This window comes from Callionymus lyra, chromosome 16 (genome assembly GCF_982586985.1).
Source record: "Callionymus lyra chromosome 16, fCalLyr1.hap1.1, whole genome shotgun sequence".
Classification (NCBI taxonomy): Eukaryota; Metazoa; Chordata; class Actinopteri; order Syngnathiformes; family Callionymidae; genus Callionymus; species Callionymus lyra.
The window spans coordinates 25,768,413-25,792,980 of NC_141833.1; the positions used below are offsets into that span (position 1 = coordinate 25,768,413).

General features: G+C 42.9%; 1 protein-coding gene across 1 annotated transcript in view; it reads left to right on the forward strand.

Annotated features, from left to right (window-relative positions):
* Positions 1–24,568, forward strand: part of wnt9a (wingless-type MMTV integration site family, member 9A) — a 29,149-nt gene that overhangs the window by 1,620 nt on the left and 2,961 nt on the right. The window contains exons 2-3 of the mRNA XM_087811755.1: positions 21,226–21,485; positions 21,544–21,806. Of these exons, the coding sequence (XP_087667881.1) occupies positions 21,226–21,485; positions 21,544–21,806 (523 nt within the window). The remainder of the gene's footprint in view (positions 1–21,225; positions 21,486–21,543; positions 21,807–24,568) is intronic.

Here is a 24,568-nt window from a genome sequence, read left to right on the forward strand (position 1 = left end):
TCATCTTCATCTTCATCGTCTTCATCTTCATCTTCATCTTCATCTTCATCTTCATCTTCATCTTCATCATCATCATCTTAATCTTCATCTTCATCGTCATCTTCATCGCCTTCGTCTTCATCTTCATCTTCATCTTCATCTTCATCTTCATCATCTTCATCTTCATCTTCATCTTCATCGTCTTCATCTTCATCTTCATCTTCATCTTCATCTTCATCTTCATCTTCATCATCATCATCATCTTCATCTTCATCGTCTTCATCTTCATCTTCATCTTCATCTTCATCATCATCATCTTAATCTTCATCTTCATCGTCATCTTCATCGCCTTCGTCTTCATCTTCATCTTCATCTTCATCTTCATCTTCATCTTCATCATCATCATCATCTTCATCTTCATCGTCTTCATCTTCATCTTCATCTTCATCTTCATCTTCATCATCATCATCTTAATCTTCATCTTCATCGTCATCTTCATCGCCTTCGTCTTCATCTTCATCTTCATCTTCATCTTCATCTTCATCTTCGTCTTCATCTTCATCTTCAACGTCTTCATCGTCTTCGTCTTCATTGTCTTCATCTTCATCATCTTCATCTTCATCATCTTCATCTTCATCTTCAACGTCTTCGTCTTCATCATCTTCGTCTTCATCATCTTCGTCTTCATCTTCGTCGTTAAGGTTGAGGTCCAGAGTTCTAAACGAGACATTGAAAGATGCTATAATTACGCCGTCAGTCGTTTTGCTCAAAGAAGCTCCAGAGATGTTGAGAGTGTGTTGTGCGCTTCAGTTCGATGATGTCCTGAACTTCAGGCACTTGTTTGGACCAGAACTGGACGTCGGTTCTGGACTCTGGTGTCACTTCCTCTGGACCGGGTTCGAGGGTCGTTGTCATAGTTCATGGGTCAGAGGTCAGCGAGACACTGACCCAGGAGAGCGAGGAGACGTGGAGGAGCTGAATGAAGATTTGATTTCACATGACGACGTGCTCTTGAGCAAGTCTGTCTGTGACGACGTGAACATGTGTGATGACAGTTGCTGGTTCAACGTCGACTGAACATCACGTGAGGGAGACGCTTCAGAACCGTCACATGTCAGAACCGTCAAGTGTCAGAACCATCAAGTGTCAGAACCATCTAGTGTCAGAACCGTCACATGTCAGAACCATCAAGTGTCAGAACCGTCACGCGTCAAACCAAAGACTTGTTTATATCTTTGCCTCAGACTCGCAGGTTCTTGATCCTCCAGGGTTTCAAACTCTCAACCTGTGACTCAAAGTTCTGGACTCGTGATCCGTTATATCTGAGGAGCACCAACAACGTGGATTATCTCCGTGATTCTATAGTATATTATATATATAAGTACTTTAGCTACTGTTCATGTCGTCATGTGTGCCGTGAGAGGAAATAGAAGAGCGTGATGGATCCTTCAAACCCTTCCTAGATCCAGATTGTAAGAAAATATTGATTCACTAAAATATATTGATATATTTTTCACAAAAAATGTATTCAACAGTATTTATTTACAATTAACATGGTGTTTTTAATGGTGTTGATTTGAGTAGCAATTAAACTTCCGGCCCCTAGATGGCAGTACTCATTACGTCCTCTGCAGCTAAAGTAAGAACGATACTGAGGACGAGAGGATACAGTGAGTCCAGAAGCTTTTAAAGCTGATGTTTGGACATATTTTGGTTTGAAAACAAATGAAAGTAGTTACAACTTCGTCAAGAGTCATGTGGTCTGTAAATACTACAACACCAGAGTCAAGTACTGGACAATACTACACATATATACTTGTTACTACACTATCACAACACCAGAGTCAAGTACTGGACAATACTACACATATATACTTGTTACTACACTATCATAACACCAGAGTCAAGTACTGGACAATACTACACATATATACTTGTTACTACACTATCACAACACCAGAGTCAAGTACTGGACAATACTACACATATATACTTGTTACTACACTATCACAACACCAGAGTCAAGTACTGGACAATACTACACATATATACTTGTTACTACACTATCATAACACCAGAGTCAAGTACTGGACAATACTACACATATATACTTGTTACTACACTAACACAACACCAGAGTCAAGTACTGGACAATACTACACATATATACTTGTTACTACATTATCACAACACCAGAGTCAAGTACTGGACAATACTACACATATATACTTGTAACTACACTATCACAACACCAGAGTCAAGTACTGGACAATACTACACATATATACTTGTTACTACACTATCACAACACCAGAGTCAAGTACTGCACAATACTACACATATATACTTGTTACTACACTATCACAACACCAGAGTCAAGTACTGCACAATACTACACATATATACTTGTTACTACACTATCATAACACCAGAGTCAAGTACTGGACAATACTACACATATATACTTGTTACTACACTATCACAACACCAGAGTCAAGTACTGCACAATACTACACATATATACTTGTTACTACACTATCATAACACTAGAGTCAAGTACTGGACAATACTACACATATATACTTGTTACTACACTATCACAACACCAGAGTCAAGTACTGGACAATACTACACATATATACTTGTTACTACATTATCACAACACCAGAGTCAAGTACTGGACAATACTACACATATATACTTGTTACTACACTATCACAACACCAGAGTCAAGTACTGGACAATACTACACATATATACTTGTTACTACACTATCACAACACCAGAGTCAAGTACTGCACAATACTACACATATATACTTGTTACTACACTATCATAAGACCAGAGTCAAGTACTGCACAATAATACTAACTAATACTGATTGTTTCATCATAACTTAAAAGTGACACAAGGCTCTAATAACTAAATCTTTAACTGATGTTGACGTCACGAGTCCAGGCGAGGATTCAGGTTCTGGTCCAGGACTCGTAGACTCTGAACACAGGTGACACAGATGTGAAACCGGAGCTCGCCTGCACAACACGAGCAATATTCCAGCAGCACGAGGCATCAGGGCCTCCTGGGCACTGATTTACTCAAACTACAGGGTCAATGTTTCAGACCCAGTTTCCAGTGCGGTGCAGCGTAAGTGTAACATAAACACGTCTCTGCGGCGCAGAGGGTGGGTCGGGATTCCTGGCGTAGTCCAGAACCCGCTGAAATTGTCATCCTTCGCCACAAGAATGTTCTTTTCTCCTCCCGGGCTGTTGTGGCAGGTGTTGGTTCTATTCCGTGTCTTAGTATCGAACCTTCGTCCACGGAATCCTTCGAGAGTTTGTTCGTCGGACGTCATGAATGTTGATTTCAATGAAATCATAGTTTTTCAATCATTACAAGATTTCTATTCGAATACTTTAATTCTGTTATTTTTATATTAAAATATGTTTTTTTATTTTTTATAATTATATTTTTATAATTGATTTAAAGATTTTGAGTCATTTTGTGGTTCATTCATTATTTTACTGGTAGAGTTTCATCTTTTGATTCAACAAAATGTTGTTAATGAAACATTTTTAACTTCAATAACAAAAGCGACTCCAGACAGAAACAAACGAGCGCCGAGCGACTGGATCCAGGATTGAAGAATCAAACTTAATGTGTAAAACAAACGTATTCACTTGAAATATTATTCTTTTTTTAATTCAATGACTCAAAAGCAAACATTTCACAACAAGAAGAATCAAAAGAAACGACGAAAACGGAATATTTCGCGTCAGAAATGCGAAGAATTCAAACGTCTCCTCGTGACGCGTCAACAGAAACCATGTTTGTTTGCGACTCGACTCGTGGATCCGCGGCTCGTAAAGTTTAAGTCGAGCTTGTTTTTATTTGGTCGCCGGCGACACGTCCAGGAAGCTGCGGCAGCAGCTGGACGGCGATGGTGTCGTGAAGCTCCTCCGCCCGCCGCCTGTTTCCAGCCCTTGAGCAAGGCAGCGAGCCAACAACAACACGCTCACTGAACGGGATGTGTGTAAATCCAGGCCGGCTGTAAAACGCTTTTATCGCGAAGGCTCTGAAGGTCTTGCTCAAAGGCTCCGTGTCGAGTCTCATCCTCTCCCTGAGCTCGGCGGTCTGCGGGTAGATTCCGGGTGATTACCGCTCATTAGCTGCCGCGGCGGTGGCGAGAGCTCAGGCTGGCAGACGGCGGTGGCAGCGTCTCACGACCGGGATTATCCTCGGGCGGGAGCTCCGTCCGGGCAGGGATTTCCCCACTTCAGAGGAAATCCTGAGGCAGCCACACCTCGAGGATCCAGATGATGTCACCTGAGATAACATCTGACGTCACCTTTGATAAGATCTGACGTCACCTGAGATAACATCTGACGTCACCTGAGATAACATCTGACGTCACCTGAGATAACATCTGACGTCACCTGAGATAAGATCTGACGTCACCCGAGATAACATCTGACGTCACCTGAGATAAGATCTGACGTCACCTGAGATAACATCTGACGTCACCTGAGATAACATCTGACGTCACCTGAGATAACATCTGATGTCACCTTTGATAACATCTGACGTCACCTGAGATAACATCTGATGTCACCTTTGATAACATCTGACGTCACCTGAGATAACATCTGATTCCCCCTGAGATAACATCTGACGTCACCTGAGATAAGATCTGATGTCACCTGAGATAACATCTGATGTCACCTGAGATAACATCTGATGTCACCTGAGATAACATCTGTTGTCACCTGAGATAAGATCTGACGTCACCTGAGATAACATCTGACGTCACCTGAGATAAGATCTGACGTCACCCGAGATAACATCTGATGTCACCTGAGATAACATCTGATGTCACCTGAGATAACATCTGACGTCACCTGAGATAACATCTGATGTCACCTGAGATAACATCTGATGTCACCTTTGATAACATCTGACGTCTCCTGAGATAACATCTGATTCCCCCTGAGATAACATCTGACGTCACCTGAGATAACATCTGACGTCACCTGAGATAACATCTGACGTCACCTGAGATAAGATCTGACGTCACCTGAGATAACATCTGACGTCACCTGAGATAAGATCTGACGTCACCCGAGATAACATCTGATGTCACCTGAGATAACATCTGATGTCACCTGAGATAACATCTGACGTCACCTGAGATAACATCTGATGTCACCTGAGATAACATCTGATGTCACCTTTGATAACATCTGACGTCTCCTGAGATAACATCTGATTCCCCCTGAGATAACATCTGACGTCACCTGAGATAACATCTGACGTCACCTGAGATAACATCTGACGTCACCTGAGATAACATCTGACGTCACCTGAGATAACATCTGATTCCCCCTGAGATAACATCTGACGTCACCTGAGATAACATCTGATGTCACCTGAGATAAGATCTGACGCCACCTGAGATAACATCTGATTCCCCCTGAGATAACATCTGACGTCACCTGAGATAAGATCTGATGTCACCTGAGATAACATCTGATGTCACCTGAGATAACATCTGATGGCACCTGAGATAACATCTGACGTCACCTGAGATAACATTTGACATCACCCGAGATAACATCTGACGTCACCTGAGATAACATCTGACGTCACCCAAGATAACATCTGACGTCACCTGAGATAACATCTGATGTCATCTGAGATAACATCTGACGTCACCCGAGATAACATCTGACGTCACCTGAGATAACATCTGACGTCACCTGAGATAACATCTGACGTCACCTGAGATAACATCTGATGTCACCTGAGATAACATCTGACGTCACCTGAGATAACATTTGACGTCACCCGAGATAACATCTGACGTCACCTGAGATAACATCTGAGGTCACCTTTGATAACATCTGACGTCACCTGAGATAACATCTGACGTCTCCTGAGATAACATCTGATTCCCCCTGAGATAACATCTGACGTCACCTGAGATAACATCTGAGGTCACCTGAGACAACATCTGATTCCCCCTGAGATAACATCTGACGTCACCTGAGATAACATCTGATGTCACCTGAGATAAGATCTGACGTCACCTGAGATAACATCTGACGTCACCTGAGATAACATCTGATTCCCCCTGAGATAACATCTGATGTCACCTGAGATAAGATCTGACGTCACCTGAGATAACATCTGATTCCCCCTGAGATAACATCTGACGTCACCTGAGATAAGATCTGATGTCACCTGAGATAACATCTGATGTCACCTGAGATAACATCTGATGTCACCTGAGATAACATCTGATGTCACCTGAGATAACATCTGACGTCACCTGAGATAACATCTGACGTCACCTGAGATAACATCTGACGTCACCTGATATAACATCTGATGTTCCACGATTGATTGGAACATCAGATCTTATCTCTGATGTTCCAATTTTCTGCACAATATCTACGTTCGATTTTTATTAATGTTCCAGCGTTTGTTCATGTTTGTGTAGCAACTAAACTTCCGGCCAACACCAGAGTCAAGTACTGGAAAATACTACACATATATACTTGTTACTACACTATCACAACACCAGAGTCAAGTACTGGACAATACTACACATATATACTTGTTACTACACTATCACAACACCAGAGTCAAGTACTGGACAATACTACACATATATCCTTGTTACTACACTATCACAACACCAGAGTCAAGTACTGGACAATACTACACATATATACTTGTTACTACACTATCACAACACCAGAGTCAAGTACTGGACAATACTACACATATATACTTGTTACTACACTATCACAACACCAGAGTCAAGTACTGGACAATACTACACATATATACTTGTTACTACACTATCACAACACCAGAGTCAAGTACTGGACAATACTACACATATATACTTGTTACTACACTATCACAACACCAGAGTCAAGTACTGGACAATACTACACATATATACTTGTTACTACACTATCACAACACCAGAGTCAAGTACTGGACAATACTACACATATATCCTTGTTACTACACTATCACAACACCAGAGTCAAGTACTGGACAATACTACACATATATACTTGTTACTACACTATCACAACACCAGAGTCAAGTACTGGACAATACTACACATATATACTTGTTACTACACTATCACAACACCAGAGTCAAGTACTGGACAATACTACACATATATACTTGTTACTACACTATCACAACACCAGAGTCAAGTACTGGACAATACTACACATATATTCTTGAACAAAGTTGTTATATTTTTGTGGCGAGTATAATAATAGTAGTAAAATAGTTAATCGTATAAATAGTTAATAAAACAGTCAAAACAGATTTAAAAGGCAATTAAACCTTTTCAAGGTTTTATTTTGAAAATCCAGAGTCCAGCAGAAGCCTCTAAATATGAAGTGGATGACGATTGGTTCCCTGAGCGCCTCACGCTGGAGTGATGCTTTAATAACACACTCATATTCTTTTACGGCCTGAACCGCACGGTTCTGGTCCATCTTTGAAGCGACGATGATTGCAGGCCTGGACTTTCATTGGGAAGGAAAGTTGCCGGAATCTAACATGATGGATTCTGCAGACCGGGTTCAAAACACGAAGACCAATATAGATCCAAGATACTCTTAGTGGTCGGCCCTTGATGAGTCCCGGCTAGCCGGGGTCACCGCAGAGCACTTCATCGGACTGGAGTGTTTGACATGTTTTCTTGAACCTTCACGTGTTTGTGGCGTCAGACGAACCAACGAGTGTTTCAACGACAGGATGAACCGACGCTGACGTTCAGTGACCTTCAGACTCTTCTCAGTGTCATGAAGACATGAAGACATGAAGTCATGAAGTCATGAAGACATGAAGTTATGAAGTTATGAAGACATGAAGTTATGAAGTCATGACGTCATGAAGTCATGAAGACATGAAGACATGAAGACATGAAGACATGAAGTTATGAAGTCATGAAGTCATGAAGTCATGAAGTCATGAAGTCATGAAGTCATGAAGACATGAAGACATGAAGACATGAAGACATGAAGTTATGAAGTCATGAAGACATGAAGACATGAAGACATGAAGACATGAAGTTATGAAGACATGAAGTCATGAAGTCATGAAGACATGAAGTCATGACGTCATGAAGTCATGAAGTCATGAAGCCATGAAGTCATGAAGACATGAAGTCATGAAGTCATGAAGTTATGAAGACATGAAGTCATGAAGACATGAAGTCATGAAGTCATGAAGCCATGAAGTTATGAAGACATGAAGTCATGAAGTCATGAAGTTATGAAGACATGAAGTCATGAAGACATGAAGACATGAAGTCATGAAGTCATGAAGTCATGAAGTCATGAAGTTATGAAGACATGAAGTCATGAAGACATGAAGACATGAAGTCATGAAGTCATGAAGTCATGAAGTCATGAAGCCATGAAGTCATGAAGACATGAAGTCATGAAGTCATGAAGTTATGAAGACATGAAGTCATGAAGACATGAAGACATGAAGTCATGAAGTCATGAAGTTATGAAGACATGAAGTCATGAAGACATGAAGACATGAAGTCATGAAGTCATGAAGTTATGAAGACATGAAGTCATGAAGACATGAAGTCATGAAGTCATGAAGTTATGAAGACATGAAGTCATGAAGTCATGAAGTCATGAAGTCATGAAGCCATGAAGTCATGAAGACATGAAGTCATGAAGTCATGAAGTTATGAAGACATGAAGACATGAAGTCATGAAGACATGAAGTCATGAAGTCATGAAGTCATGAAGTCATGAAGTCATGAAGACATGAAGTCATGAAGTCATGAAGTCATGAAGCCATGAAGTTATGAAGACATGAAGTCATGACGTCATGAAGTCATGAAGTCATGAAGCCATGAAGTTATGAAGACATGAAGTCATGACGTCATGAAGTCATGAAGTCATGAAGTCATGAAGTCATGAAGACATGAAGTCATGAAGTCATGAAGACATGAAGTCATGAAGTCATGAAGTCATGAAGTCATGAAGACATGAAGTCATGAAGTCATGAAGTCATGAAGACATGAAGTCATGAAGTCATGAAGACATGAAGACATGGATGGATGGATGGATGGATGGATGGATGGATGATGGATACATGGATGGATGGATGGATGGATGGATGGATGGATGGATGGATGGATGGATGGATGGATGGATGGATGGATGGATGGATGGATGGATGGATGGATGGATGGATGGATGGATGGATACATGGATGGATGGATGGATGGATGGATGGATGGATGGATGGATGGATGAACTCCTGGTCCACTAAGGTTCTTCTAAAGGTTCACATCAAGTGTTTCCATGAAGGTCTGGCTCTGGTCCTCGTGGAGCTCCTGGTACGAGGCGTCAGTGCCATGGTGAGGCGAGAACAGCGAGTCATGCGGACGCCGCCGTCGCCCACTCTGTGCCAGTCACACACTGACCACAGTGAGCCCTGACCTGAGAAGTCTTGAGTTCCAGCAGCACTTAAACCTCTTACCAGGAGATTAGCTGTGACTTTCTCATGCAACTGTTCCGCTGTGAGACACTCAGAGCAGAACATGAGTCACAACCAGATGTTCTTCATTCACTGTAGATCAGAGATGACATCCTGGTTTGTCACTTCCTGTGACCTTTTTACATCCTCCGCCTGTTGAGTTAAAGTATGTGTGTGTTTAAGTGTGTATGTGTGTGTGTTATAGTGTGTGTGTGTTGTTGTTGTTGTGATGTGTGACTCTATTGTATCATCATTGTGTGTGTGTTGTTGTGATGTGTGACTCTCTTGTATCATCATTGTGTGTGTGTTGTTGTGATGTGTGACTCTATTGTATAATCAGTGTGTGTGTTGTTGTGATGTGTGACTCTATTGTATCATCAGTGTGTGTGTGTTGTTGTGATGTGTGACTCTATTGTATCATCAGTATGTGTGTTGTTGTGATGTGTGACTCTATTGTGTCATCTGTGTGTGTGTTGTTGTGATGTGTGACTCTCTTGTACCATCATTGTGTGTGTTGTTGTGATGTGTGACTCTATTGTATCATCAGTATGTGTGTGTTGTTGTGATGTGTGACTCTATTGTATCATCAGTGTGTGTGTGTTGTTGGGATGTGTGACTCTATTGTATCATCAGTGTGTGTGTGTTGTTGTGATGTGTGACTCTATTGTATCATCAGTGTGTGTGTTATTGTGATGTGTGACTCTATTGTATCATCAGTGTGTGTGTTGTTGTGATGTGTGACTCTATTGTGTCATCAGTGTGTGTGTTGTTGTGATGTGTGACTCTATTGTGTCATCAGTGTGTGTGTTGTTGTGATGTGTGACTCTATTGTCTTTTTATTGAAATATTGACATTAGAAAATTATCTTAAGCTCCGCCCACTGAAAACACAAAGACGTCACCACACGTCATCAATGGTCTCCACCTCCAAGGGAATCGTTGTATAAACAAAGCGTGATTACAGCAGGAGGAGGAGTGAAGCCATTATCACGTCATAATGGACTCTCGTAACCTCTCGTTCGTCCAGATTTCAGTGCAACTTTATAAAGTAATAATAAGTTTAAAACATGGTCATGATGAGAAGTTACTGCGTCTTGAAGAACATTCACTACATGACACCAGAGTTGATACTAGTTGATGTTTAATGACACCAGAGTAGATACTAGTTGATGTTTAATGACACCAGAGTTGATACTAGTTGATGTTTAATGACACCAGAGTTGATACTAGTTGATGTTTAATGACACCAGAGTAGATACTAGTTGATGTTTAATGACACCAGAGTTGATACTAGTTGATGTTTAATGACACCAGAGTAGATACTAGTTGATGTTTAATGACACCAGAGTCGATACTAGTTGATGTTTAATGACACCAGAGTTGATACTAGTTGATGTTTAATGACACCAGAGTAGATACTAGTTGATGTTTAATGACACCAGAGTTGATACTAGTTGATGTTTAATGACACCAGAGTTGATACTAGTTGATGTTTAATGACACCAGAGTAGATACTAGTTGATGTTTAATGACACCAGAGTTGATACTAGTTGATGTTTAATGACACCAGAGTAGATACTAGTTGATGTTTAATGACACCAGAGTTGATACTAGTTGATGTTTAATGACACCAGAGTTGATACTAGTTGATGTTTAATGACACCAGAGTTGATACTAGTTGATGTTTAATGACACCAGAGTAGATACTAGTTGATGTTTAATGACACCAGAGTTGACACTAGTTGATGTTTAATGACACCAGAGTTGATACTAGTTGATGTTTAATGACACCAGAGTAGATACTAGTTGATGTTTAATGACACCAGAGTTGATACTAGTTGATGTTTAATGACACCAGAGTTGATACTAGTTGATGTTTAATGACACCAGAGTTGATACTAGTTGATGTTTAATGACACCAGAGTAGATACTAGTTGATGTTTAATGACACCAGAGTTGATACTAGTTGATGTTTAATGACACCAGAGTTGATACTAGTTGATGTTTAATGACACCAGAGTTGATACTAGTTGATGTTTAATGACACCAGAGTTGATACTAGTTGATGTTTAATGACACCAGAGTTGATACTAGTTGATGTTTAATGACACCAGAGTTGATACTAGTTGATGTTTAATGACACCAGAGTTGATACTAGTTGATGTTTAATGACACCAGAGTTGATACTAGTTGATGTTTAATGACACCAGAGTTGATACTAGTTGATGTTTAATGACACCAGAGTTGATACTAGTTGATGTTTAATGACACCAGAGTAGATACTAGTTGATGTTTAATGACACCAGAGTTGATACTAGTTGATGTTTAATGACACCAGAGTTGATACTAGTTGATGTTTAATGACACCAGAGTTGATACTAGTTGATGTTTAATGACACCAGAGTTGATACTAGTTGATGTTTAATGACACCAGAGTTGATACTAGTTGATGTTTAATGACACCAGAGTTGATACTAGTTGATGTTTAATGACACCAGAGTTGATACTAGTTGATGTTTAATGACACCAGAGTTGATACTATTTGATGTTTAATGACACCAGAGTTGATACTAGTTGATGTTTAATGACACCAGAGTAGATACTAGTTGATGTTTAATGACACCAGAGTTGATACTAGTTGATGTTTAATGACACCAGAGTTGATACTAGTTGATGTTTAATGACACCAGAGTTGATACTAGTTGATGTTTAATGACACCAGAGTTGATACTAGTTGATGTTTAATGACACCAGAGTAGATACTAGTTGATGTTTAATGACACCAGAGTTGATACTAGTTGATGTTTAATGACACCAGAGTTGATACTAGTTGATGTTTAATTACACCAGAGTTGATACTAGTTGATGTTTAATGACACCAGAGTAGATACTAGTTGATGTTTAATGACACCAGAGTTGATACTAGTTGATGTTTAATGACACCAGAGTTGATACTAGTTGATGTTTAATGACACCAGAGTTGATACTAGTTGATGTTTAATGACACCAGAGTTGATACTAGTTGATGTTTAATGACACCAGAGTTGATACTAGTTGATGTTTAATGACACCAGAGTTAATACTAGTTGATGAATCAAGTACAGCAAAAACAATAAAGGACCCAGAACAGAACTTTGAGGGACTCCACACAAAAGATCCGCCGATTCAGACCTCATTTGATTGGCAGATACACTAAAACTGCGCTATATAAATAAAAATGACTTACTTGCTTATAAATCAACAAACTTCAAAGTCACAAGAACCAAATAAACTGAGAATAAATAATTAATTGTATGTAATTATAACCACGTCATAAAGTCTATAGAAGAAAAACTTAATCAGAATAAGAAAAAAACAACAGTTTTGTTAAATTTATATATATATAATATATTATACTGTATATATATGAAATTATTTTGTTTAATGGATGAATTTAGTTTTTCTATATATGGATATATGGATATGTATATGTGTATTTACACATATATATAAATACTTATATATGTATATGTATATATATATATATATATATATATATATATATATATATATATATATATATATATATATATATATACACCATGACACCAGAGTTGATACTATATATATATATATATATATATGGTCCTGAGCCGTGTGCGAGGAACCATCAGTAGATTCTGATCCACAGATCTCAGAGCCCGAGCTGGGGTGTAAGTCTGGATCAGATCACTGATGGAAGGTCTGACCATGAATAGATCTGAAAGTAAGAACCAGAATTTCAAAATGATCCTGAAAGAAACTGGAAGCCAGTGAAGAGTTTTAAGGAGAAATGTGAGTTCTTCTACTAGAGCGGCTCAGCATTCTCGCTGCAGAGTTTTGAATCAGACCTCATTTGATTGGCAGATACATTGGCCTGGACATTTCTAATGTATCTGTACATGATGTCCATCTGATCATTCTCTTTTCTTGTTTAACCTGGACTTCATCCCTGAACCTAAGCCTTTGAAAGTTAGGTCTCAGAGGCGTGTCATCTCAGCCGATACTGTGAAATACTTGATCAAGTGGCACCTGTTAAAGTGAACTTGAAAATACAGAAAAAAACGGTGCCCTTGGACAAATGAAGATCTCCTGAGTCAGAAGAGACTTTTTCGAAAGACTGAGCGTCTCTGGAAGTCCACTAAACTTGAGGTGCACAGACTTCACCTCAGGGATCTGATGTCTTCTTACAATGAGATGGTGGAACCTGTAGATCTGACCCCAAAGTTTTGTTTGACATGATTAATTCTCTCGTGTCTCCTGCTCCTCAAATCACGCCTGTCTTCTGTGAAGCTGACAGCAATGCATTGTTGAGATTTTTCATTGACAAAATTAAATTGATCAAAGAGAAAATCCTTTGTTTGGAACCTCTACTGTCTCTGAGCCCCTCTCCTCCTCTTGGTCTTCCTTCACTGCTGTATCTTTGGGTGATATTAATAACTGGTGAACAAGATGAAACCCTCTTGCTCAGATGACGTCTAAAATGTTGAATATTGTTTTGATTGTTTAAGCGCTTTGTGACCCTGGTCTGGAAAAGCGCTATATAAATAACAATTACTTACTTACTTTTTGGGTTGTTGATTGTTGTGTTGTTGTGTATCATGTGGTTATGAATAATCAACAAATCAATACATTTATAAATATTTATTATAATTATAATTTATTAATATCATCTTGAACACTGGTGTAGAAGCTGCAGATGCATCATGGGAAAGAAAAGTTGAGGTGGAGAGTGTTTCCTCTCAGCAGTCGTCGACTCACACTCGTCAGCTTTACAGACGTGCACACACACACGTGCACACACACACACACACACACACACACACACACACACACACACACACACACACACACACACACACACACACACACACACACACACACACACACATTCCTGGCTCTGCTGGCACAGCTGAGCCGTGATACTCCAGATGGTCCGGGTGGTCTGAGGTTCTTGAGAAGGAGATGTTAGAACCTCACACAGAGTCTCACACGAGCAGGTGCAGGTGACGCTCAGGTGTGACGCTCAGGTGAGCATCGGTCATGTGACCCGTCGTCAGCAGCTGTTGGCACACACACCTCAGCAGGTGTGTGTGCCAACAGCTGCTGGAATGATTGACACTCGAGGGAGTGATTGACCACAGGGAGGATGGAAGTGGAGAGGAAAATAATGTGAGAGATGGAGGGGGAGGAGGGGAGGATGGGAGGAGGGGAGGAGGAGGAGAGAAGGAGGAGGAGGAGGAGAGAAGGAGGAGAGAAGGAGGAGGAGGAGGAGGAGGAGGAGGACGAGGACGGGGGAGACCAGCAAGTTCAGGCTAATAGAGGTTTTTGTGTTTCTTGTGTCTGGACGTGTTGAGCCTCAACCAACTCTTACACATGTTGACTTAAGGTTCTAAGTGTAGACACACACACACACACACACACACACACACACACACACACACACACACACACACACACACACACACACACACACACACACACACACACACACACACACACACACACACACACACACGCACATCCATACCCTGATGTGACCTTTAAATAAACGTCACACAAACAAAGGAATCTCTCGTCTCAACATTCAAAACAAGTGACAGAAACAAAGATTCACAACTTTTCACCAAACATAAACACAAACATGAACATAAACACAAACATGAACATAAACACAAACACAAACACAAACACAAACACCAACACCAACACCAACACCAACACAAACACAAACACAAACACAAACACAAACATAAACATAAACATAAACACAAACACAAACACAAACACAAACACAAACATAAACACAAACACAAACAAAGATTAGAAATAAAATGATCTGTAAAACGTGTGTCTCAGAAGGTCTATGATGTTCTCTGATGACGCTGAGGCATTAGGAGTAAATGTGAAAGTCATGTTGCGTTGTATGTGATTGTTGTGTGCGGCTGTTGTTTGCAACTGTTGTATGTGACTGTTGTGTGTGACTGTTGAGTGTTACTGTTGTGTGTGACTGTTGCGTGTTACTGTTGTGTGCGGCTGTTGTTTGCAACTGTTGTATGTGACTGTTGCGTGTTACTGTTGTTTGTGACTGTTGCGTGTTACTGTTGTGTGTGACTGTTGCGTGTTACTGTTGTGTGTGACTGTTGTGTGTTACTGTTGTGTGTGACTGTTGCGTGTGACTATTGTGTGTTACTGTTGTGTGCGACTGTTGCGTGAGACTGTTGCATGTGACTGTTGCGTGTGACTGTTGTGTGTTACTGTTGTGTGTGACTGTTGCGTGATACTGTTGTGTGCGACTGTTGCGTGAGACTGTTGTGTGTGACTGTTGTGTGTAACTGTTGTGTGTGAGGGTTGTGTGTGACTGTTTTATGTGACTGTTGCGTGATACTGTTGTGTGCGAATGTTGCGTGCGACTGTTGTGTGTGACTGTTTCAGTTTCAGTTTATTTATTTAAAAGGACAATGTGCAGTTGTGTGTGACTGTTGTATAATAATCATCATAATAATCATATAATAATAATAATCATAATCATCATCATAATAATAATAATCATAATAATAATCATAATAATAATCATAATAATCATCATAATAATAATAATAATAATAATAATAATAATAAGCATCATACTAATAATAATAAGCATCATACTAATCATCATAATAATAGAACGCCGCTATATAAATAGAGATTATTATTATTATGATGATTATTAATAATCATCATAATAATAATCATTCTGAACAATAGCTCCAGAAGTGGGCGTGGCCTCCTGCAGCCTCAATAAATCAAAGCATTAAAAGTGTATTTAAAATAATGAGGTTTGCGTCGAGCACTGAAGGGAATAATCAATTAATAGATCAGTTGTGACGTGTGTGAGAAGAATGGAAACCATATGTGTTTACGTTGGTCTGAACGTATGAATCACATCACGACTCCACCCTCGGCTCTTATGGACGAGCTTTGTTTGGCCGAGAGGGCGAGCTAAGTGTGATCACATGTTTTCCAGCGTCTGGCATGTTTACGTCTCCTTCCTCTGGAGTGATAACGACCACGAGCGTCGTCGACGACGTGAAGACTTCAAACAAGAGAACGAGATGTTGTAACGACTTTTGTATGTTGCCGTGACGACGGTGAAGAAACACACGTCGTGTCAAAACGTGCTTCATGAAAAACAAAAACGTTTTATTGCCGACGAGCAGCAGCACGTTCAGATGTTCCGTCGTGACGATAATGATGTTTTATCACGACGGTTCTTCGCCGCCTCCATGTTGGCGCCGGCGCCGCCACGTGCTCCAGAACCAGCGGCGCCGCCACGTGCTCCAGAACCAGCGGCGCCGTCACGTGCTCCAGAACCAGCGGCGCCGTCACGTGCTCCAGAACCAGCGGCGGCGTCACGTGCTCCAGAACCTGCGGCGCCGTCACGTGCTCCAGAACCAGCGGCGCCGTCACGTGCTCCAGAACCAGCGGCGCCGTCACGTGCTCCAGAACCAGCGGCGCCGTCACGTGCTCCGGAACCAGCGGCGCCATCACGTGCTCCAGAACCAGCGGCGCCGTCACGTGCTCCGGAACCAGCGGCGCCATCACGTGCTCCAGAACCAGCGGCGCCGTCACGTGCTCCAGAACCAGCGGCGCCGTCACGTGCTCCAGAACCAGCGGCGCCGTCACATGGTCCAGAACCAGCGGCGCCGTCACATGGTCCAGAACCAGCGGCGTCTCTCGTCGTCACTGGCGTCGATGTGAGCGACAGCTGCCAGTCAAAGGTTCTCATCCGTTGATGGTTCATGACTTCACACGTTCAAGGTCAACACGAGTTTGACAAGATCTCAAGATTGAAACTTTACTCTCGATCCTCCATGAGTTTCATGAATCCTTAGAGTCGGATCGAGTTTGAAATGTTCAGTTTATTTTAGAAACACTTTTTCTCTTCAAATTAATTCTTATAACTTTTGTAAAACGAACATTGTTTGCAAACTAATGCTGTTTCTTTGCCAAAGTAAACTGTAATATTTCAAATAATAAATGATGAAAACAGTAACATTAAAATAATAAAAACAACACCTAATATATACAGTATATAAATTAATTTAAATCAAATTTCATGTGAATTGTGGTTTTGTTATTTCGGAGCTGGATATAAAAACATGCTTCGAGACGACAAACTTGAAAACGTTCAGCTCTGTGAGTGAATTATTAGGAAACAACAGTAATTTAGCAGATGAAACGAGTATTTAAAGTATCTTTAAGTCGTAAATGTTGTTATTTTGTTCTGTGACGGCTGCAGGTGAGACGAGTCGAGCCACGCCTTGAGTTTGATGCAACTGAGCCGCTCTAGTAGAAGAACTCACATTTCTCCTTCAAACACCAGTTTCTTTCAGGATCATTTTAAAATTCTGGTTCTTACTTTCAGATCTATTCATGGTCAGACCTTCATGATCTGATCCACCCGAGAATCTTTTTAAGTATATATTGTGTATTGTTTTGATTGTTCAAGCGCTTTGTGACCCTGGTCTGGAAACATCTTGACTAATAACTATTACTAACTAACTGAGTCTTTTCATGTGTGAAGAGATTCTGAAGGAAACTTGAATTTCAATGAAACCTTTTCTTCGTGGGTCTGGTGCCGGTCGTGGAGAGGAAGTGTGTGTTGTGCGGGCGAGCAGGTCCAGGCCGGTGTCTGGAGACGTCAAGGCGTCTCTCGTCTCGTCGACGATGATGTCGAGGTCGTCGCTCGTCTGGCAACAGAAGTCGAAGCTCGTGTCTCGCTGACAGACGTCCAGGTGTCGAGTGAACAACACTCGCGGCTCGCCGTCCGTCAACAGGTGGCGCTAATTGAACTTCACAGGCTGTCGATGCTGATGTTCAGACGCTGAGGAAGATTAAAGATCTGGAGAAAGATGTTGCTGAATATTCAGTGTTTATGTTTGAGATCAGGTGTGTCGAGACGTGTCTCTGAAAGAAGATAAAAGATCGTGTTGATATGTCGACGTGTAAAGTTGTGTGAGATGAGATAAGATAAGAGATGATGAGATAAGATCTCAACATGTCAACAACTGTACAGACAATAATGAATGAAGGGAATTGATGAGGATTTTGAAGAGAAAAAACACATGGATGATGAAGAAGAATCGAACCTTCAAAGTCAAAGACACGTTCGATAATAATGTTGATTCCTTTACTTCGACACCAGGTCCTGAGAGATGTTTCTTCTGATCCAATTTTATGAAATCTAGTCCAACAAAAACAGAATTATGTAACTCGTGGTGAAAATCTTCTCGTCAGGTTTGTTCGTTTCCACTACAAGCTCGTTTCTAGAGTGGAAACTCATTTATAATAATAACAATAGTAATAACAAGAGCAGTTTGTTTCTCATCAGAAATACTGTCTCACTATTTTGTTGGAGCTGCTGAAAGACTTCCTTCGCTCTTGATCCAGAGATTCTAGTTTAAGTTTAAATCAAAGATGATCCACGTTCGTGACAAAAGTCTTCGAATCTTCCTCGAGATCTTCGGACGCTGCTGATGGTTTGGACTCAGGTGCGACTCGCGCTCGTGTCGTGTGACGGTTGAGGAGTCGCTCCCAGCGTCTGCTCCGGGCCTGAAAAGATCTTTTCCTTCAGCATGGATTTGTTATTGAACGCTTGTCAGTCACGTAACACGCTCTGTCAGCCGGAGACGTTTGTTTTGGCTCCGACAACACGTTTTGTTTCCCACTGTTTCTGAGCGGAGCTTAAAGTCGTCCAGATCGAGGAGCTCGGACAAGGTTGTCTCGGCTCCCCTGGATCCTCCACATTCTTCTGCGCTTGTGTGCGTTGTGCGAGCGAGCCGTGTCAAGACGCAGCTTGCCAGCTTTCCATTAGAAGTTCAGAGCTGTCAGGCGAGCGAAGGCAAACATGCTTTGTAAAGAGGAAACATTTGACCCGATCCGAGAGCAGATCCCGACCCGTCGAGCGCCGGCGCTGAAGACGACGTCGGCAGCATATGGAGGCCATTAGGACTCGCGGCGTGAGCGGCGCTCTCAGGGGGCCGCGCTCTCAGGGGGCCGCGCTGCAGTCAGTTACTGGACTTAGTAAAACAAATGTCTTGTTAAAGTCCTCGGCGAGGGACACGGTCCAGCAGCGACAGAACCTTCAGTCACAAACGTCAATAACCAGAGCAGGTTAACAAAGTTTTACATTAACTAACACACTCTCAGCTCCAGAATCACTTTTATAATCTACACTTTCAGAACATTTTTCACTTTCATTGGAACTTTTGATTATTTTTCACCGGGATCGTTGGAGATCAGATGCAACGACATCATCGTAAATAAATAATTCATTGATTAATTTATTGATCGTGGAAACTTTTTCATTGATTAATAATATTTGAATAAAAAAGTAACAACACTAGCTTTAATAATAAAATGTGCATCAACGTAGACAGAGTTGTGAGTTCGAATCCCAGTGAAGTCTCAGGCCGAGGCTCCTTGAAGATCCATGAACTTCGACTCCATGATCTCCTCAATGAAGTGTTATGTTCTTCTCTGGTTGGACTGCGAGGGCACAGGAGGACAGAGAAGACAAGGATCCAGTTCTGAGGCGCTTCAGACCAGAATGTTCTCAGAGACTCGTGTTGTTCTGGTTTTGCTCTCACCATCGTGACCTCAGAGATCTGTCGAGGTTCGTAGCGTCTCGTGCGCGACTCCTTCAGATAAACCTCCAAAACCATCGAGATTGTTGACACGACAACAACACAACAACAACACAACAACACAACAACAACACAAGCCACAGTGTGGGAGGAAACATGAGGTTTCTGGGTTTGTTTGGCTTGTGTCGCTGGTTCAAGTCCAGCATGACCTCAGACGACCTGCAGGTTGAAGGTCGTGGGTCACTTGTGTCGCCTCATACTCCGTCCTGGTCCCAGTCACTGACCTTCTGACCCTCTGACCTCCGAGTTCAGGGTCAGAGACCCACGAAGCTCTCGCTCCTCAGAAAGAGCTTCACACACACGGTTCAGGAAGTCGATCTCAATCTCAGTTTCTCCTGAACATTAACCGCAGAACAGCTGAAATCACTTGAACATTAACCAGCTTCGGAGGATCCTGTTCCCCTGCTGAGCGTCTCACGTCCAGGAAAGAATGTATTTCTGCTGTGTTTGTTCAGTTCTAGTGGAGACTTTTATGAATATATACATCTAAACCGACAAAGATCTCAGGAATAAACTGACTTTGATTTATTTAGAAGCGTGGCCGGAAACTTCTTCCCATGATTCATAGCTGGACACGTCCATCTGGACAAGTGACTTGAAGAATATTTCATATGTTTCTCAGGCTTGGTCTCCTTGATAGTATTTGATTGATTTAAAAATCATTCATTCCTTCAAAGAAGAAGAAACATCAACAGACATTTTGAAAGAATGCAACTGAAGATGAGTCAGAGATGATGTCATCAGTTCAGTCACATGACTATTGTGTAACATGTTTGATTGTGTTAATACACAACTTTACAGACTCACACAGAACATGTTAGTGAAGGTTCTTGTTAAATCGTGTGAAACGGTCCAAACAAAGACCAGATTTACCTGCGTATGGAGATAAATCATCAGTGCTGAGTTCACAGAGAGGGGTTGAGATTGAATGAGTTGATGATGTGTTTCTTCGAACCTGAGATGTTCCTCCAGAAGTGACCGAGTGTGTCTTGTGTCTCCAGGTTGACCGGTAATGAACCACTGTCCATCCTGCCTCTGAACTCTCTTCCCGAGGAGACCGTGGGCCGCGCCCACTTCAAGCTGTGCGACCGGCTGAAGCTGGAGAAGAAGCAGCGCCGCATGTGCAGACGAGACCCTCGCGTGGCCGAGACCCTGAGGGAGGCCATCGCCATGAGCGCCCAGGAGTGCCAGTACCAGTTCCGCTTCGAGAGGTGGAACTGCACCTTAGAGGGGCGCCACCGAGCCAACATCCTGAAGAGAGGTGAGTCCACGACCGCCGCCGCCATGAGACTCGACTGACCCCGGTTTCCTCGCCGCAGGATTCAAAGAGACCGCCTTCTTGTACGCCGTCTCCTCGGCGGGTCTGACTCACGCGCTGGCGAAGGCGTGCAGCGCCGGACGCATGGAGCGCTGCACCTGCGACGAGGCCCCGCACCTGGAGAACCGCAAGGCGTGGCAGTGGGGCGGCTGCGGGGACAACCTGAAGTACGCCAACAAGTTCGTCAAGGACTTCCTGGGCAAACGCTCCAACAAGGACCTGCGAGCACGAGTGGACATGCACAACACCAACGTCGGCATGAAGGTGAGCGACGTTCACTCGTAGAAATCGAGGCGTACAGGAAAAGATATATTGAAATACTTGGATATAAATACACTCACATATATGGCGACTGGTAAATGTGTATAAACAAGGAAATATTTACGTTTATTTTTCGTCCACATTTCCAAAAAGCAACTGTTCACCAACTGGTCTATTCCTGCTGGCAATGCTTGCTGGGAATTGTGGGTTATTGTAGTCTTCTAAACTCCGCCCCCATGATGAAAGCACGAACCAATCATTTTGACGGAGCTTCTCTCAACCCTGGACGACAGTTTTCGGTGCATTAAAAAGAAAAGGCAAAACTTTCCCACAGGCGTCGACTTTGCAAATGTATCACGAGAATAAGCGAAAATAAATTGATCCACAATTTCAACTGGAGGCAGAAGCAGCTGCTGATGTTCTCTGATGAACTTCCTGACAAATGCACCGCGAACGCCGCGAACGTTGTTACCGATGCGAACGCCGCGAACACAGTGAAAACCGCGAACAACGCGAACACCGCGAGCACCGTGAACACCGTAAACACCGTGAACGCCGTGACACCCTGAACACATTGTGACACCCTGAACCCCGTGACACCGTGAACACCCTGAACACATCGTGACACCGTGAACCCCGTGACACCGTGAACACCCTGAACACATCGTGACACCGTGAACCCCGTGACACCGTGAACACCCTGAACACATCGTGACACCGTGAACCCCGTGACACCGTGAACACCCTGAACACACCGTGAACCCCGTGACACTGTGAACACCCTGAACACACCGTGAACATCGTGACACCGTGAACACCCTGAACACACCGTGAAACCCGTGACACTGTGAACACCCTGAACACACCGTGAACCCCGTGACACTGTGAACACCCTGAACACACCGTGAACCCCGTGACACTGTGAACACCCTGAACACACCGTGAACATCGTGACACCGTGAACACCCTGAACACACCGTGAACATCGTGACACCGTGAACACCGTGAACACACCGTGAACTCCGTGAACACCGTGAACACCCTGAACACACCGTGAACTCCGTGACACCGTGAACACCCTGAACACACCGTGAACTCCGTGAACACCGTGAACACCCTGAACACACCGTGAACTCCGTGAACACCGTGAACACCCTGAACACACCGTGAACTCCGTGACACCGTGAACACCCTGAACACACCGTGAACTCCGTGAACACCGTGAACACCCTGAACACACCGTGAACCCCGTGACACCGTGAACACCCTGAACACACCGTGAACCCTGTGACACCGTGAACACCCTGAACACACCGTGAACATCGTGACACCGTGAACACCCTGAACACACCGTGAACTCCGTGAACACCGTGAACACCCTGAACACACCGTGAACTCCGTGACACCGTGAACACCCTGAACACACCGTGAACTCCGTGAACACCGTGAACACCCTGAACACACCGTGAACTCCGTGAACACCGTGAACACCCTGAACACACCGTGAACTCCGTGACACCGTGAACACCCTGAACACACCGTGAACTCCGTGAACACCGTGAACACCCTGAACACACCGTGAACCCCGTGACACCGTGAACACCCTGAACACACCGTGAACCCTGTGACACCGTGAACACCCTGAACACACCGTGAACTCCCTGTGACACCGTGAACACCCTGAACACACCGTGAACTCCGTGAACACCGTGAACACCCTGAACACACCGTGAACTCCGTGAACACCGTGAACACCCTGAACACACCATGAACTCCGTGAACACCGTGAACACCCTGAACACACCGTGAACCCCGTGACACCGTGAACACCCTGAACCCCGTGACACTGTGAACACCCTGAACACACCGTGAACACCGTGACACCATGAACACCCTGAACACCCTAAACACCGTGACACTATGAACACCGTAAATACACTGTGAACACTGTGAACTCTGTGAACACCGTGAAAACGCACCATCTTGGACTCATGACCGCGGCGTGTCGGAGCCTGTTGAGCAGGCGTCGAGGTCAATATATCAGAATAACAGCCATAAAATATCCTGTCAAACCGAGCGAATAAACCGTCTGGAAAATCTGACTTTTAATGTTGTGGTCATTTTCATTTTGCTCTCCGAGTGAATTACTGCGGAGACACACTTCCCAAATGTTAGTGGACTCCAGCTCTCCCCGGTGACTCGTTCGGGCTCTTCCTTCTCTTGGCGCTGCTCGCTCTCTCAGGATGTTCTTTTGTGATTACAGATTTACTACTTTTCTATTTCACTTGAACATGGAGCTCTGCCGCATTTTTGCTGTGTTCTCACACGAGGCCGGGCTGGAATGTTCTGGCCCCGGCGCCCCCGTCCAAACGCTAGCGCTGACCTATCAGATGTTGGTGACCTGCTGGTGCGAGGGTTTGCACTTCCCGTCTTTCCATCTCTTTTGCTTTCTGAGAAGCCAGTGAAACGGAGAAGCTTTCCAGTCGTCTGTGAATGTGTTGTGATGAGACCTCGTGGTCCGTCTGCGCCGAGCTCTGGTCCACTGAGCAGGTCAAGAGTCCTTCGAAGACGCTGAAGCTCACACGTCGACTGTGGAAAAACAGGTCGACTGTAAAAAAAACACTGCTTTTGTCTCGATTGAACCCAGAACCAGATCAAACCGAAACACATCCTCAGCATCAGATTGTTGTCTCACCTTCATAAGTCACTTATTGGTCAAACACATATTTCTGGTGTAACTCGGCTGTTTTTGGTTTGTGATACTG